The 18,666-nt window shown below is 39.6% G+C and overlaps 1 protein-coding gene across 1 annotated transcript in view; it reads right to left on the bottom strand.

Annotated features, from left to right (window-relative positions):
- Positions 1-18,666, bottom strand: part of CD96 (CD96 molecule) — a 106,700-nt gene that overhangs the window by 15,220 nt on the left and 72,814 nt on the right. The window contains exons 11-12 of the mRNA XM_055110268.1: positions 10,886-10,954; positions 10,304-10,375 (exon numbers count right to left, since the gene is read on the bottom strand). Of these exons, the coding sequence (XP_054966243.1) occupies positions 10,304-10,375; positions 10,886-10,954 (141 nt within the window). The remainder of the gene's footprint in view (positions 1-10,303; positions 10,376-10,885; positions 10,955-18,666) is intronic.

The following is an 18,666-nucleotide window of genomic DNA, read 5'->3' as shown; positions in this document are numbered from 1 at the left end:
CTCAGGTGATCCACCTGCCTCAGCCTCCCAAAGTGCTGGAATTACAGGCGTGAGCCACCGTGCCCTGTCGCTATTGTCTTTTAATTGACTGAAATGTTTTGTGTACTTCAAGGCAACATTATGTTCATTAACTGCATGAGGTAATTCTCCTTTAAATCCTTTGAGTACACATTTTCACAAATCTACAAAAAAACACTACTTTGACATTTGGATGATAAACACCAGCTTGACTGATAAACTTCTCTACAGCACCAATATCTGCTGAAAATATGACATGGATACTATGTTATTGGAGCTTCTCAAGTAAATTATTATATCCTTCCTTGAGCATAACATCAGATTCTTCCACAATTTCTTTAAATTTTATTTTTTGGTAAAGTTTGTTCAACAAAGACACTATTGATGGGCAGCATACTATTCTACCGTAAATGGGTACTTCTCGTGAAGTTAACAGGTTCAACTTCAATAATAAAATATTTTTCCTTTAGTTGCAATAACCTCTTTGACATTCACCTGTGACAAGTTTATAGTTGTCAATCATATTATGACACATTAGGCATCTTTTCCCTTGGTAGGAAAATCTACTTAGTGTCATATCAAAGTCCATTATTACTAAAGTTTGGCATCTTCCTTTAATAAAACCACAGATAATTTGTTATTTTTGCGGGGTTCTTGATGCAAACTGAACTTTTCTGGAATTCTTGCATCATTTTTACATGCACAGCAGACTTTTGATGAGTCACTTCTTAGCTATTCAATATTCCTTAAGGCATTCTGAGTTCTTCTGTTTTCGATTTTGTCCTTGAACAACAGTATAGGTGGCAAACAATATCCAGAGATACAAGGCCCGGACACAGGAATTTTGATGATCTTGATTTTTCATCTCATCTTCCTTTTCAAGGTGAATATGTACTGGGCCAGCACCACCTCTGCCGCCAGGATGCACACACTGATGCTAGCTTCTGTGCCCAGTTTTGTCATGTCCACCTGGTCCACAAATGTGGCCTCATACTCTTGCTGACAAAGATGACATTCACAAGCTTTGGAAGTATGGGGCTTGTGCCTTAACCATGGGGAAACCCATGAAGCCCCCAGAAATTGGTGCAGGCAAGCCTGACCATGTATCTGTATCACAGATACAGATACTGCATTTGTTTTTTTTTGTTTTTTTTTTTTGTTTTTTTTTTTTACAAATTGTAGCTTTGTGGCAACCCTGTGTCAAGCAAGTCTATAGGTGCCATTTTTTCCAACAGCACGTGCTCAATTCATGTCTTTGTGCCACATTTTGGTAATTCTTGCAATATTTCAAACTTTCATATTATTGTTATATCTACTATGGTAATCTGTGATCAGGGATCTTAAATGTTACCATTGAAATTATTTTGAGGCATCACAAACTGCACCCGTAGAAGATGGAGAACTTAATTGATAAATGTTGTGTGTGTTCCAACTGCTTCACTTGCTGGTGGTTCCCCCATCCCTCTTCCGCTCCTTGGGCCTTTTTTTTTTAATCTGAGACAAAACAATATTGAAATTAGGCCAATTAATAATCCTAAAACAGCCTCTAAGTATTCAAAGGAAAGGAAGAGAAGCACTTTTCTCACTTCAAATCAAATGCTAGAAATAATTAAGCTTAGTGAGGAAGGTACGTCAAAAGCTGAGATGGGCTCAAAGCTAGGACTTTTGGGCCAAATTGTTAGCCAAGTTGTGAATGCAAAGAAAAAGTTATTGAAGGCAACTAAAAGTGCCACCTCAGTGAACACATAAATGATAACACTGCTGACATGGAGAAAATTCGAGAACATGCGGTGTTTGGTTTTCTATTCCTGCATTAGTTTGCTGAAAATAACAGATTCCAACTCCATCCATGTCCCTGCAAAGGACATGATCTCATTCCTTTTTATGACTGTATAGTATTCCATGGTGTATATGTATTACATTTTCTTTATCCAGTCTATTATTGATGGGCATTTAGGTTGATTCCATGTCTTTGCTATTGTGAATAGTGCTGCAATGAACATACCCTTGCATGTGTCTTGAATAATAGAATGATTTATATTCCTTTGGGTATACACTCAGTAATGGGATTGCTGGGTTGAATGATATTTCTGCGTCTAGGTCTTTGAGGAATTGCCACAATGTCTTCCACAATGTTGAACTAATTTACACTTCCACCAACAGTGTAAAAGCACTCCTTTTTCTCCACACCCTCATCAGCATCTGTTGTTTTTTGACTATTTAGTAATAGACATTCTGACTGGTGTGAGATGCTATCTTATTGTGGTTTTGATTTGCATTTCTCTAATGATCAGTGATGTTGAGCTTTTTTTTTCATGTTTCTGGCAACATGTATGTCTTCTTTTGAGAACTGTGTGTTCTTGTCCTTTGCCCACTTTTTAATGGGGTTGTTTTTGCTTGTAAATTAGTTTAAGGTATTTATAGATGCTGGCTATTATACCTTTTTCAGATGGATAGATGGCAAAAATTTTATCCCATTCTGTAGTTTATCTGTTTACTCTGTTGATAGTTTCTTTTGCTGTGCATAAGCTTCTTAGTTTAATTAAATCCCATTTGTCAATTTTTGTTTTTGTTGCAATTGCTTTTGGCATCTTCATCATGAAATCTTTGCCCATCCTATATCCTGAATGGTATAGCCTAGCTTTTCTTCTAGGGTTTTCATAGTTTTGGGTTTAAGTCTTTAATCCATCTTGAACTGATTTTTGTATATGGTGTAAGGAAGGGGTCCAGTTTAAATTTTCTGCATATGGCTAGCCATTTCTCCCAGAACAATTTATTAAATAGGGAATCCTTTTCTCATTGCTTGTTTTTGTCAGGTTTGTCAAAGATCAGATAGTTGTAGGTGTGTAGTCTTATTTCTGGGTTCTCTATCCTGTTCTATTCGTCTATGTGTCTGTTCTTGTACCAGTACAATGCTGTTTTGGTTACTATAGCCCTGCAGTGTAGTTTGAAGTTGGGTAGCATGATGCCTCCAGCTTTGTTCTTTTTGCTTTGGGTTGCCTTGGCTATTTGGGCTCTTTTAAAATAGTTTTTTTTTCCAGTTCTGTGAAGAATGTCAATGGTAGTTTAATGGAAATAGCATTGAATCTATAAATTGCTTTGGACAGTACGGGCATTTTCATGATACTGATTCTTCCTACCCATGTGCATGGAATGTTTTTGCGTTTGTGTCATCTCTGATTTCTTTGAGCAGTGGCTTGTAGTTCTCCTTGAAGAGGCTCTTCACTTCCTTTGTTAGCTGTATTCCTAGGTATTTTATTCTTTTTTGTGGTAATTGTGAATGGGAATTCATTCATGATTTGGCTGTCAGCTTGCCTGTTGTTGGTGTATAGGATTGCTAGTAATTTTTGCACATTCATTTTGTATCCTGAGATTTTGCTGAAGTTGCTTACCAGCTTAAGAAGCTTTTGGGCTGAGAAAATGTGATTTTCTAGATATAGAATCATGTCATCTGCAAACAAAGATAGTTCAACTTCCTTTATTCCTATTTAAATGTGCTTTATTTCTTTCTCTTGTCTGGCTGCCCTGGCCAGAACTTCCAATATTATGTTGAATAGAAATGCTGAGAGAGGGCAACCCTGTACTGGTTTTCAAGGGGAATGCTACCAGATTTTGCCCATTCAGCATGATATTGGCTGTGGGTTTGTCATATATGGTTCTTATTATTTTGAGGTATGTTCTTTCAATCCTTAGTTTATTGAGAGTTTTTAAGATGTTAAATTTTACTGAAGGTCTTTTCTACATCTTTCGAGATAATCATGTGGTTTCTGTCTTTAGTTCTGTTTATGTGATGAATCACATTTATTAATTAGTGTATGTAGAACCAGCCTTGAATCCTGGGAATGAAGCCAACTTGATCATGGTGGATAAGCTTTTTGATGTGCTGCTGAGTTTGGTTTGCTAGTATTTTGTTGAGGATTTTTGCATTGATGTTCATCAAGGATATTGGTCTGAAGTTTTCTTTTTTTGTTGTATCTCTGCCAGGTTTTGGTATCAGGATGATGCTGGCCTCATGGAATGAGTTAGGAAGCATTTCCTTCTTTTAAATTTTTTAGAATGGTTTCGGTAGGAATGGTACCAGTTCTTCTTTGTTCCTCTGGTAGAATCCAGTTGTAAATCCATATAATCCTGGGATTTTTTTGGTTGGTAGGCTATTAATTACTGTCTCAATTTCAGAACTCATTATTGGTCTATTCAGGGATTCAGTTTCTTCCTGGTTCAGTCTTTGGAGGGTGTATGTGCCCAGGAATTTATCCATTTCTTCTAGATTTTTTAGTTTATTTGCAGAGAGGTGTTTATACTTTTCTCTAACAGTTGTTTGTATTTCTGTGGGGTCAGTGGTAATATCCCTCTTATAATTTCTGATTGTGTTTGATTCTTCTAGCTTTTCTTTTTTATTAGTCTAGCTAGTGGTATATCTATCATATTGATCTTTTTTAAAAAAACAGCTCCTAGATTGGCTGATTTATTGAAAGGTTTTTTGTGTCTCTATCTCCTTCATTTCAGTTCCAATCTTGGTTATTTCTTGTCTTCTGCTAGCTTTGGGGTTTGTTTGCTCCTGGTTCTCTAGTTCTTTTAGTTGTGATGTTAGTTGTTAACTTGAGATTTTTCTAACTTTTTGATGTGAGCATTTAGTGCTATCAATTTCCTTCTTAGCACTGCTTTAGCTGTGTCCCAGAGATTCTGGTACATTGTATTGTTGTTCTCGGTTTCAAAGAACTTCTTGATTTCTGCCTTAATTTCATTATTAACCTGAAAGTCATTCAGGAGCAGGATGTTCAATTTTTATGTAGTTGTATGGTTTTGAGTGAATTTCTTAATCTTGAGTTCTCATTTGATTGTGCTGTGGTCTGAGAGACTTTGTTATGATTTCCATTCTTTTGCATTTACTGAAGAGTGTTTTGTTTCTGATTATGTGATCAATTTTAGAGAAAGTGCCATAAGGTGATGAGAAGAATGTATATATTCTGTTGTTTTTGGGTAAAGAGTTCTGTAGATATCTATCAGGTCAACTTGATCCAGAGCTGAGTTCAAGTCCTGAATGTCTCTGTTGATTTTTGCCTTGATGATCTGTCTAATATTTTCACTGGGGTGTTAAAGTCTCCCACTATTATTGCATGAGAGTCTAAGTCTCTTTGAGGGTCTCTAAGAACTTTCTTTATGAATCTGAGTGCTCCTGTATGTGTGCATATATATTTAGGACAATTAGGTCTTCTTGTTGAATTGAACCATTTACCATTATGTAATGCTCTTCTTTGTCTTTTTTTTTTTTCTTTGTTGGTTTAAAGTATGCTTTGTCAGAGACTAAGACTGTAACCTCTGCTTTTTCCTGTTTTCCATCTGTTTGGCAAATTTCCCTCCATCCCTTTATTTTGAACCTATGTGTGTCTTTGCATGTGAGATGGGTCTCTTGAAGACAGCATACTGACGGGTCTTGGTTCTTTATCCAGCTTGCCATTCTGTGTCTTTTAATTGGGGCATTTAGCCCATTTACATTTAAGATTAATATTGCTATGTGTGGATTTGATCCTGTAATCATGATGCTAGCTGGTTATTTTTCAGACTTGTTTATATGGTTGCTTCATAATGTCAATGGCCTGTATACTTCAGTGTTTTTTTTGTAGTGGCTGGTAATGGTCTTTCCTTTCCATTTTTAGTGCTTCCTTCAGGACCTCCTGTAAAGCAGATCTGGTGGTAATGCATTCTCTCAGCATTTGCTTGTTTGAAAAGGATATTATTTCTTCTTTATGTATGAAGCTTAGTTTGGCCAGATATGAAATTCTGGGTTGAAAATTCTTTTTTATGTATGTTGAATATAGGCTCCGAATCGCTTCTGGATTGTAGGATTTCTGTTGAGAGGTCCACTGTTAGTCTGATGGGCTTCCCCTTTGTAGGTGACCTGGCCTTGTTCTCTGGCTGCCCTTACCATTTTTTTCTTTCATTTTGACCTTGGAGAATCTGATGATTATGTGTCTTGGGAATGATCTTCTCATGGAGTATCTTACTGGAGTTCTCTGTATTTCCTGAAATTAATGTTGGCTTATATTGCTAGGTTGGTGAAGTTTTCCTGGATGATATGTTTTCCAAGTTGGTTCCATTCTTGTCTCTTTCAGGTACCCCAATCAGTCATAGATTCAGTCTCATTACATAATCCCCTGTTTCTCAAATGTTTTGTTCATTTCTTTTCACTCTGTTTTCTGTTTTTGTTGGCCTGTCTTATTTCAGAAAGACAATCTTCAAGCTCTGAGATTCTTGCCTCCACTTGGTCTATTCTGCTATTAAAGCTTGTGATCGCATTGTGAAGTTCTTGTAGTGTGTTTTTCAGCTCTATCAGGTTGGTTATGTTCCTCTCTATATTGGCTATTTAGGCTGTCAGCTCCTGCATTGTTTTAACATGATTCTTAGCTTCTTTGCATTGGGTTACAATGTGCTCCTTTAGCTCAGTGAACTTCATTTTTATCCATATTCTGAAGGCTACTTCTGTCATTTCAGTGATCTCAGCCTTAGCCAAGATCTGAACCGTTGCTGGGCAGGTGTTGAGATTATTTGGAGGAAAGGGAGCATTCTGGTTGTTGGTTTTTCTTCTTTTTTTTTTTTTTTAAGTTTTCAGTGTTTTTGTGCTAATTCTTTCTCATCTTTGTGGGCTTATCTGCCTTTGATCTTTGAGTTTGCTGACCTTTGGATGGTTTTTTTGTGTTTTGTTGTTGCTGTTGTGTTTTATGTGTTTTCTTTGAACGACTAGTCTGGGCACTCTTCTGCAGGGCTGCTATGGTTTGCTATGGGTCTGCCCCAGACCCTAGTCATGTTGGTTTTTCCAGTACCTGGAGGTATCATCAGTGAAGGTTGTGAAACAGCAAATATGGCCACCTGCCTATTCCTCTGATAGCTCTGTCCCAGGGGGGTACTGACCTGTTGCTGGCCTGACTGTGCCTGTAGGAGGTGGTTGGACATTCCAGTTGGAAGATCTCACCCAGTCAAGAAGAATGGAATCAGGGACCTGCTTAAAGATGCAGTCTGGCTGCATTTTGGTAGAGCAGCTGTGCTATGTTGGAGAGCTCTTCAGCCCCCAACTGATTTGGGCTCTTCAAGGCCCACAGCCTGAACTGGCTGAGATGCCCAAAAGCAAATGTCTGCCACACCCACTGGGCATTCTGTCCCAGGAAGAAATTAGAACTCTGTTGGCCATAGAACATGGGTGGGGCTGGCCGGAGGCCCTGGCTGGGAGGGCCCACCCAGTGAGGAGGAATGGATCTGGGTCTGTTTAAAGAAGCAGTCTGGTCATTCCTCAACAAAACAGCTGTGCTGGGGAACTGTGCTGTGGAACTGCCTCTGCTCTGCTCCGTTTGTACTTTCCAGTGCCTACAGGCTGGAAGGGCTGAGTCATCCAAACAACCAAGGTGATGGCCCACCCCTCCCACAAGGCACTGTGTCCCAAGGAGCCATCAGAGCTCTGTCCATAGAATACAGTTGGTGGGGGTGGCTGGAGACCCCAGCTGTGAGGTCCTGCCCAGTGAAGAAGAATGGATCAGGGTTATGGCTATTGTTTTGGCTGGCTTCATAGTATTTCATTGAGTTATCTCATCCTATTTGCCGTTTCTTATTGCTGAACATATTTTTCACCCTCTTAATACCCTCTCACTCCTACTCATGTACACAGATTTTGGGTTACTATCAATAACATCATAAATGTTTTCTCCCTGTCTCATCCCTTATATCTCCATCAAAAGCAAATGCTGTCCTGAATGTTTATAATTATTATTCACTTATAAAGCTTAAAATTTTATATCACATATTAGTCTAAGGCATTTGGTGTTTGATTATACTTGCTTTAAAATTTCATTAGAAAATATGCCATATGTTGTTATTTGGTATTTACTTTTTAATTCAACATAATGTTATTAAGATTCATTCATGCTTTTGTATATGGTTGCCATTCACTTGTTTTTCATTGCTCTTTAATATTATATTTTATTAGTATACTACAATTTATTTATCTGTCCTCCTGACTATGGCCATTTAGATTACTTAAAGTTTTTGCTATATGAACAGTGTTTCCTCCAAACATTTGTGTGCATATCTCATGCATAGATGTACTAATTTTGGAGGGATTTTTATATCTAGGAATAGAATTGTTGGATTGTAGGTATGCACATATTCAGCTTTGAAATACAATGCCAAAGGATGGTGGAAAGTGATGGTACCACCAGTAACATATAAGAAATTATGTTGAAAGGATGCTGGATAAATCCTATTCAATAGTTGGCAATATCAGATTTCTTAATTTTTGTAAACTGATTACATATAAAATGATTTTCTAATTCTAGTCTTCATTTATATTTCCTGATTACCAGAGAGACTGAGCATTTCTTTTTCTTTTTTTTTTTTTTTTGAGGTGGAGTCTTACTCTGTCACCCAGGCTGGAGTGCAGTGGCACAATCTCGATCTTGGCTCACTGCAAGCTATGCCTCCCGGGTTCACACCATTCTCCTGCCTCAGCCTCCCGAGTAGCTGGGACTACAGGTGCCCACCACCAAGCCTGGCTAATTTTTTGTATTTTCAATAGAGATGGGGTTTCACTGTTAGCCAGGATGGTCTCGATCTCCTGACCTCGTGATCCACCCGCCTCAGCCTCCCAAAATGCTGGGATTACAGGCGTGAGCCACTGCGCCCAGCCGAGATTGAGCGTTTCTTTAGATGTTTCTAGCCATGTGTATTTCATGTTTTGTGGTGTGACTTTTGTTCATTTTGTCATATTTGTTATTAATTTGTAGGCATTCTTTGTAATCTCTTGATGTAAAATTTTGATCCTTAGTCAATTACATATTCCTGATTCATTTTCAATTATATGTATGGCAAATATGTTCCCCAGATTGTAGCTTGCTTTTTGTTTTACTTTTTAAAGACGTCTTTTGATGAACCCAAGTTTCTTAATTTTATTCTAATTTTTACATATTTTTTATGGTTATGTCTCTTTGTTAAGCCCTTCCCTACTCCAATGCAGGAGGAAATCCACATTTATTTTATTCCATGTTTTAATGTTTTGCTTTTGACATAAAGATCTTAAATTATATAGAGTTATTTTTGTGTAATGTGCATGGAAGGGGTACATTTTAATTTTTTTTCTTATCAATAATCACTATTTCTAGATCCTTTTGCTGAACAGTCTCCTCTTTTCACAGTAATCTGCCATACCATCTTTGATAGACACTTAAGTTCCATTTATTTTTAGATTTCTTTCTATGCTCCCCCTTCTGAATACTGTCTTTTCAATTCTTATATTTGGGTACTGGGTTCACAGGTGTCTATTACATTATTAACATATTTATTAAAAGAAATATGTTAAATTACAGAGGGTAATGCATCGACCAATGATGAAAGTGTCTCATGAATTAAATATTATGATTAATTCAAATCTGTGAGCCTGAGGGCCATCAAAAAGATAAAATAAATAAATAATGCTACAAAGAGCAGTCCTATTTCTCTCTTTCTTGCCTAAGGACAAGTTCCCAGGAATGAGGGAGCAAGCGTATACAAAATATTTTTAAAGGTTTTAACTGTAAAACTTAAATGCTTTCCAAAGGGACATACACATTACGCTTTGTGGCAAAGAGTCTAGCATTTAAATTCAGAGTTCTGGCCCTGTGGCATCCATTATCCTCTCTCCTTTTGCTCCAGCCTCCTTCCTTACCACTTCCCCACCACACTGATCGTTGTCTAATACCACTAAGAGGCAATATATTTCTTCTTCAGATCCTGTCTGTATCTGCTAAAGCAGCACCTACAGACTCTACTGCTAGTTGGCCAGATTAAAAGGAAGAATGAAACAATTTCTGGCCTCACGTTGGTTTCTCTCTCTTTTCATTTTTATTACTGATATGCATTTTCTAGCTAGTTTGCTCTTTCCCCAAATATACTCACAGCTTGCTCTTTCGGGTTGACTGGTTATAGCATTGCTCAGATGTCACCTTCCTCAGTAAGACCTTTCAAGACTGCCCATTTAAAATGGCAACCCTTCACTCTCGATTCCCACTGTCTCCCTCCTGTGCCTTATTTTCATATAACTTATCACCACTTGTCTGTCTCCCCTTAATCAGAATTTGGAGCTTAGATCTCTTTTGTCCATGGGTGTAGTCTCAGCATCTACAACAATACTTTAAACATGATAGATGCTTTGTGAACATTTGCAAATATTATTACAAACAAAGCACATAGATGTCGTTCAATATATCTGTCAGATGAATGACTGAAGTCCAGAGGACTCAAGGGACCCACGATTATACTTAACATTTTTTGGCGTCTGTCCCACTGGAGGTCCAGGGATAGTTGAAGCCTCGGGTAGTCATACTGGAATTGCTGGCTGAAAGACAAAATTATTTTCAGAATCCAGCTTTTTCCGAAAGCTGTAATTTAACTTTGCTTTGATGCACAGAATTTTTAATCTATGTGACTTTGGGGAAATCTGAAATTGAAAATGTGCTTCCCTATGCAGGAACACTAGCTGGCATATTAAGCAAAAGCTCTGTAGTTTATGTTTAATGCCAGCTTGTCACTGATTTGTGTTCTTTTTCTGTTCTTTTCACAAACTCAGATCACTGAGAGTATTGTGAAGACTACTTTAATATTACCTTAAAATCCCTTGACAAATAAAAGATACAATATAATAAATCACCAGCCCTTATTTTTTAAGATTATAGAAATTGTCATATCAATATATAGTCACCGCAGAGTAACCCAAAACCAAGATATTAACAAACATCAAGTTAAAAATACAGCTGTTTGCTGAAACGTCAACATTATAGAAGCAGTAGTAAAACTTGTGAGTGTGTTGTCTCTTTCCAATCACGTAGGAAAACTTTGCTGAACTCACGTTGAGGAGTGGTGTTTGGCCTCAAGGCACTCACATCTACACGGGTCACTGAAGATGTAGCTGGATATCCTATTTTGAAAATAAAATTCCCAAATTATTATATGTATTTACATTCGTATGTTTAACTGTGCCACTACATTTAACAAGAGCCTGGAATATTAGAGTTGGAAAGAATCTTAGTGAACAGCCTCATTTTATAAATGATAAAACCGAATCCAAAAGGAATATGCTTGTGGTTAAATAATCAATATCCAATATCATTTCTTTGCTATTAACCCGGTTCTCCTAATTCTAAATGTATTATATTCATACTTTCAAAATACATTATTTCAGTGTCTACTGTATGCCAGACTCTATTCTGTACGCTGGGGATATAGCAATAAACAATGAAGACAGGGTCCCTGCTCTCATGAAACTTACCTTATAGTGAATTTTCACAAATACTACTGTGAAAATAGTATCTTCACATGCTAAATATGGTTTCATATTTACTTCAATTGTTAGTTTGCAAAGTCATTTCTCCATCTTTATACTCCATAATGGTTACATTCTCTTCCTTCCCCGTCACTCCCCCAAAATGAAAGACTGATTCATATTCATTTGAAAATAGCTCTATATTTTAGAACTAATATATAAAGCAAGGTAGATTAAAGAAGAATATCCAACAACAGTCCATTGAAATCAGGTTTATATCTCTTGGAAAGAAAAATTTTAAACACATTTTGTGTGCATTTCTCTTTTGGTCCAAAATGTATTTAAGGTGGTTTATATCAATGTGCAATACAAGAAGATAAAAGCAGAAAGGCAAAATAGGAACAAGGAAAATACAGTAGAAAAATTATATTGAGTCCTGTTGAAACCTAAACAGGGATAGTGGACAAAGTGCATTTACTGATGTCCTATGCTCTTAGTAGATGTGGGCCCCACATTTGGTCTGACCTTTCTGGTAGGAAGTGCTAAGAAATAAAGAGTGTAGGTTATGTGCTTGATGAATATAATAAGATAAAAACAGTATTATTATGAATAGCTAGAGAAATAGTTATTCTTTTTGTTGTGATTAAAAAGAAACTTTTCCCCAGATCTTCATAAAAAGAATGCTGTATAATTGTGTAAAGTATCCTATAAAATATCATTACAGTATGATAGCCAGTATGTTCATTCATCCTCAAGCTTTAGTTAGTAGTGAATGGCAGCCAGCTTTCCTGGTACCTCAGTTATGTGAAAGGACATGCCTTAAATAGAGAACATGGGCAATCAAATCAAATGAATAAGTTGGCATTGTGGTTTATGCATTTATAAGTAGTTCACATCCAGAGGTCATCAATGATAACCTTTTTTTGCAATGCAGCCTATCAATGAACTACAAAAAGATACTTACACACCGTGGCTTCATGATTAAAAGAGTCATACATATAAAATACTTAGAAGAGTGCCTGACATGTAGTAAATGCTAAAAAGTATGTCTTAGAATCTGTAAAATAGGTCACTTGCAGTTTATTAGATGTTGATAATACAAGCATATTCTAACTATAGGCCACTTGAATCTCCTGAGGAGTTCCACAATTGCCCCATTTACCTTGGTCTTTCTGGAAGAAAGTTGATCTAAGGTAACTAATTCCTTCTTCCCCAGGCCTGGCCCAAGTCAAGAACTACATTCCAAAGTGTTGTACTAGAAAAGGGCTAATAGTCAGAAATAAAGAGTGTGATAGTAGGCTGGGGCATTAGCTTTGTGGTAGGGTAATAACTTCTCACTGGCAGAATCACCTACAATTCTTCTCCTCTGCCATCCCACTGAGCCATCAGTACCAGATTCTTGTGCGGTAATTGTAACTTCTAGCTCACTGCCTTCTACCATTCATCAAAGGCTGTATTAATAGAAAAATTGCACAAGATTGACTACCTAAAGCATATATGATGCTTTTGTAGATTGCTTTGAACTGAGTATTGGAACTACATTCCTAGTCACTGTGGAATTGCTCTTATATAGTACTGAGGATTTTCCGATTGGCTGACACTAGATGACAGTCTAATACGATGCGGGGAGGGGTCGCCATTGTTCACTTGCAGTGAGAAAGTTCCTGGGACTGTGCTCCACCACGCCCTCTAGAGGAGGGCCCAGGCAGTCTCTGCATTAAGAGCGGCTGTGCTTCTGGACAACTGCCTTGTTATACCATTTTACAAACCTGTGGATCACCAAGTGATTTATAATTTTATTTCTCTCATTAAGAAGACTTTGCTTTTGTTCTCTCTGCAGCAATTCCTTCAGTTACCTCTTTTCAAAATTCTGTATTGTTATGTATTTTTAAAGTTACTTCATATTCCTTTTGGGACAAGACAAGGTAAAAATTATATAGAAGAAAATAAATAAATTAGGTATAAGTAATTTGAACACTGTGAGATACTGAGAGATATGATAGGCTCTTCCTAATGAATAAAGATGGTTCTTTCCTCCTTCCTCCCCTCCCTTCTCTCTCTCATGCTGAGAATTAACCTCCAAAAGTATTTGCTGAGAGACTTGGTAAGTAAATTCAAAGGAATTGTTCTTAACAGTCGTGCTATGATAACAATTGTCATAATGAGGATGATGAAAAAGATCTAGGAAATAAACATCAAAGAACTTAATATTTATTTGTAAACTACATGACCACTACCTAGAAATCTCAGTCTAATAAGCAACTGCCAGCAGCCTTTAAAAATATATCTTACCTGCAAGCAACAGACACTTTCCTATGCCAGCCTGGTTGCCCACACTGGGTGCTGCCACTGACCAGGACATGTGATTTAATTCTGGCAGGAATCACAGGAATCCTGATGAAGTATAACTTGATTGGGAATTTCATTTATATGAAAATGACTGATTAAATGTTCTCTTCTGGAGGTCAGAAAATAATGTGACATAAATCATTTCTCAAGGGTTACTGCAGGAGAAGGAGAACTCACTCATTTGATTCTACCTATTATGTTATTTAGGGACCTTGTTGGGGGAGAAACATGCCTCAGGGATGCATGCTGCCTTAATCCTTGTGTGACTATGTCTCTGACCCAACTTAGACATCTATGTTGCTTTACCCTTCTCACACACAGTGCTGTGGAGTACATTGAGGGCTGAATACATGCCAAGTGTGGGGAACAAAAGGATCAATGATACCTAGTCTCCTAGTCTCTTTCCCCAGGGAGCACAAAGTTATTTCGCTCCTATTGGTCTCCAGCTGAATTTTCTTTAGACTTTCACTTGAGGGTCTGAACCAACTTGACAGGTTATTGGGATAATGACCCCTTTACTATGGGACCTCACTCATTATGTAGAAGTCAGAGTTAAAGTCTTTTAGAGAACTATGTAGTTCCTGGATAAATTAAATCTACTCCTCTCTCTCCCACTTTACACTATGGTTCAAGGTTAAGGCCCCTTCACATTCCATGACCTGATCTCTAAAAATCTTCACATGTCCTCTCTTGCTACTCCCTGCATACATTTTTTTATTTGTTCAACCAACATTTGAGAGTCTCTAAATTTCAGGCACTGTGCTTGGCACTGGGAATACTGCTCTCCTGGAGTTTAAGTTCATGAAGGAGATGGACATCAACCAGATGATCACATAAGCCAATTCAAATGCTACAACATATTAAAGCAGGGATAGCCCAGTCAGAGTCCCAGGAAAGCTTTCCCAAGGAATTTAGTGGGAGATTGTGGCCAGTGGAGGGAGGGTGGGAGCTTTCAGGCAGAGGGCATAGCGTGCAAAAGCCCAGTGTGTGGTCCCACATATCATGGATTAGTAATAGCCATCTCTGGCACCTGTCCATTCCAGGGCTGGGCTCGGGGTGTTTTTTCCATGTGCTGAGTTGAACTGGATGTGAGAGCTAGGTGGGGCGTTACCCGCCAAAGTGCCTATCCAAGACAAAAGCAGCAGGAGAACAGTGACCAAACTGTGGCACAGTGTGCAGCAACACTGCTTATTTCTTAGGAGTTTTGTTTTGTTTTAAAAAGTCCCTTCTTAGAACCTGACCTGGAGATTCTGTAACTGTATAAGAACATGTCTGACTGTCTCTTGATATCATGCAGAGAATTAAAAAATTTTATTTGCATTCCTCATAGCCATGTTTTTGAAAGATTCATATTGATCATATATTTCCAGATGTGAGAAAGCTTGCTTTGTACCTTTTGTTTTAAGGCTAAGTTTATATTTCACAACATAGCAAAATCTCTTCAATATTCAATAGTGTGTTCTCAATCATGAGATACTATGTAGGCAAGTAAGATGACAAACTCTGTGATAGGGAGTTGATGGCTTTGTTTGCTGATTGTTTATTCCTTCTTCAGTGTGAATGTTTATTATTATCAAATCTTGCAAGTATCCAGAGTTACACTATAATGACCCATGTCTCCAGGAAATAAGATGAAATTTAGAGGTAAACACTACTTCACACAAAATGTTTTGTTTATACTAGCTCAGAAATGGCCATGAGGTTACATGAGGAGGTTTGAAGCCTTCCTGGCTCATTTCTATTTTAACTCTTTAAAAATTTTCTCACTAAAATAAAAAAACCCACCCTTTTATGCTATCACTGGAAATTCAATTAAGTTAGAAGACAGCTCCAGTCAGTGCTGAATTGAGTGGGCAGACAGAAACATGTTCTAAAAGAGCTAATTCTGGTCATCTCCATGTGACATCATTAAGCAGAACTGAATCTCTTAACCTATACTCTTGCCAGTCTTCCTAGTGACCTAACTGCTAGAGAAAGGAAAGGTGGAGGAAGGCTAGAAGATCTATGGTTGATTAACTTTTGGGAAATACTGAAATATTTTCCAAACAACAGAGATTTAAAAAATAATTTAATATGAACCTAATATGCCAAATAAAAGAAGCAAGTGAGCAGTTGCAAAGTAGCATAAGGGGAGCATAAAGAATAAGCTGGTAAGTAAAGAATAAGCTGGTAACTTAAAAAAAAAGCGAGGCCGGGCGCAGTGGCTCACGCCTGTGATCCCAGCACTTTGGGAGGTTGAGGCGGGTGGATCACGAGGTCAGGAGATCGAGACCACCCTGGCTAACACGGTGAAACCCCGTCTCTACTAAAAATACAAAAAATTAGCCGGACGTGTAGTTCCAGCTACTCGGGAGGCTGAGGCAGGAGAATGGCGTGAACCTGGGAGGCGGAGCTTGCAGTGAGCTGAGATCGTGCCACTGTACTCCAGCCTGGGCAACAGAGCGAGACTCTGTCTCAAAAAAAAAAAAAAAAAAAAAAAAAAAGAGAAATAAATTTGGTCATTGTTTCCTCCTTCAAGGAATTAAAAATTACATATAAAGGTCTTGATTTATTTTGAGATGGTTTTTGCTTACTAGACTCTTAATCATGACATTTCTTCTCAGACTGGACAGTATGAGTCGTAGCTTCATTGTTGTTTTTTATGCACTTTCACATTTGATTCTCCTAATAATTGTATGAACTAGATAATGTTACTCTCATTTTTTTAAGACAAGGAAACTACTACAGAGGTGAAATTGTCACGGGATCCTTGGGGTGTTGCTTTGCCAGCCAGAAATTCTGTGGCCAGTGGCACCTTCTGCCTGAGTATTTCTCACACTTCTGGGCTCATTCCACCCACTTGGTTCGGCAGGTTGTGCTTGGTCTGTGCTACCAGCCTGGATCCCACAGCTGCCAAGGGTGAGCCAGGTGCAGAGCAGCAAGGGGTGTGTGAACGAGTGAGCGTGGGGTCTGGCCACTGCACACAGCCAGGCACACTGGCTGCTGAGGCAGGGTGGGAATCTCCAGGCTCCAGCATGGGTGCCGACTCTGTGTGAGGCTGCTGCCGGACCAGATGTATTGCAAGCAGTTTCTGCTGCAGGCACTGGTGTCTGGACAAGGGGAACACTGTGGCACCAGAAAGCTTGGAGATGCCAGGAACTGTAGAGCTCCAAAGAGGGTTTTACAGCCCTGGCCCGGGAGGCCTTAGGTCTGGGCTCCCTGAAGGGCCACAGCTCTTCTCTCCTTCTCATTGCTTGCAATGTGGTGAGCAGGTGGGAGTTGTGTTTCAGCTGGGTTTGTGTTACAACTCTTTCAGTCCCACCATTCAGTAGGTCCCAAGTTCTTGTCTTGCCCCCAAGAAGAATGAGGTATGCAGACAACTGGAGGGTGAGCAAGGTGGAGAGGAGCTTCACTGAGCCACTGAACAGCTCTCAGGAGACCTGAAGTGGGTAGTTCCTTTCCATATGCAGGCTGTCCCAATGAGTGTCCAGCTCTCAGTGGAGAGGAGACCTGTAGTGGGTAGCTCCTTTCTGCAGGCAAATTGTCTGGATGAGGAGACCCATAGTGGGTAGCTCCCTCTCACAGCTAGTAGTCTTGACTTCTTTCTGAGTCTGGCTGAATCCTCGGTTTTTCATGGGCTTGGAAGGGAGAAAGTGCATGGTGATTGGTCCATAGATGGCCATAGGCGGGCCAGGAAAAAGCACTATCCAATTGGCCCAATGGTCATCGATGAAGTTATTACTCATATCCATGGACTTCACCTGGAACTGGGAGCCTGGCTCCCAGGCTTCAGGCCATGCCTGGCCTGAAGGTGGGGTTTCACTGGGGACCTACACCTTTCCGTCCAGGAACCTAGTCAGCCTCCCACTGTCATCATGCCTTCCATAGCCCAGGCTGTTTGCACCAAATGGCACCTGCAGGCCTGCATCCAGCTGCCCTCAGCCCATCTCCACCTGCTGCCTCCTTCCTGTGCTCCTTGGCGCCCAAAGTCTGGAGGGGGCCAAGGTGGGGGATTGGTGTGTCAGTGCTGCCCCAAGTGTGCACACACCTGGCCAGGTTGCGACAGTGCCTGGGCTGAGCCTCAACTTTGCTCCGAAATTGGAGCAGGTGCTGGGAGTGGGAAGAGTCCAGGGGGTGGAAGCAGGCCCTTCTGAGCCTGCAGAAGCGAGAGTGTTCCCAGGCCCTCGAGAGCACAGGGGTGTCAGGGTCTGGAGCCACAGCTGGGTGGCTGCAGCTGCCCTGAAAGCCCAGGGCTCCTGCCCTGCCAAGTCAGTAGGGGGCAGGCTCCCTCCTGTTCTCAGCCTCTACGGGCTCAACAGTCCCAGCCAGGCCTCCCTCGCTATAGCTGGCATCCCCACAGCAGCTAGTCCAGTCGGGCAGCTGCTGCCATCAGAATGACTTGCTCTAGGCTACAGAGCCAGTAGGTGGCAGAGACAACAACTGAACCCAAGGCTGTCTGACACTAAAGACTATATTTATTCCATTCTGGTAGCCTTATAAGTGTAGTTAGCCTTGCTGCAGCATGTATCATCATCATCAGGGCCTAGCCACGGACGAGCTCACTCATGATGTCTAGCACACAACCGCCCAGAATAGCAGGCCTTTGATAGCTTCTCTTCCTGTCCCACCACCACCTTTCAGCTTCCTGTCATAAGACTACCCAGACATCAGCCCTAGCCAGATGGCTTTTCTTTAGGGAGATATCCTCTGCATTCCCTAAAGCCTTCCTTTGTTAATCTCTTCTTTTTTGTACTTAAAAAAATTCTCCATTTAAAAAATATTTACTGAATTATCAATACTTATTGGTAATCATGTGTTATCATTGTTCTAGGTGATACAGCTGTATCAGTAGACAAATAAGATAAAAAACACTGCCCTCATCAGATTTACTTTTTGTGTGTGTGGAGAGGAGCCAAACAGGTAACTTATAGATGGTGTTAAAATGTGTTATGGAGAAAATACAGCCAAAAAGGGGAACAGGAAACGGGGTGGGAGGCAGCTGCAATTTAAAATATGATGGTCATAGAGTACCTCATCGA

The sequence above is a fragment of the Pan paniscus genome, chromosome 2 (genome assembly GCF_029289425.2).
Source record: "Pan paniscus chromosome 2, NHGRI_mPanPan1-v2.0_pri, whole genome shotgun sequence".
Taxonomy (NCBI): domain Eukaryota; kingdom Metazoa; phylum Chordata; class Mammalia; order Primates; family Hominidae; genus Pan; species Pan paniscus.
Note: the sequence above shows the minus strand (reverse complement) of the source record. Positions and strands in the feature narration are given on the sequence as shown.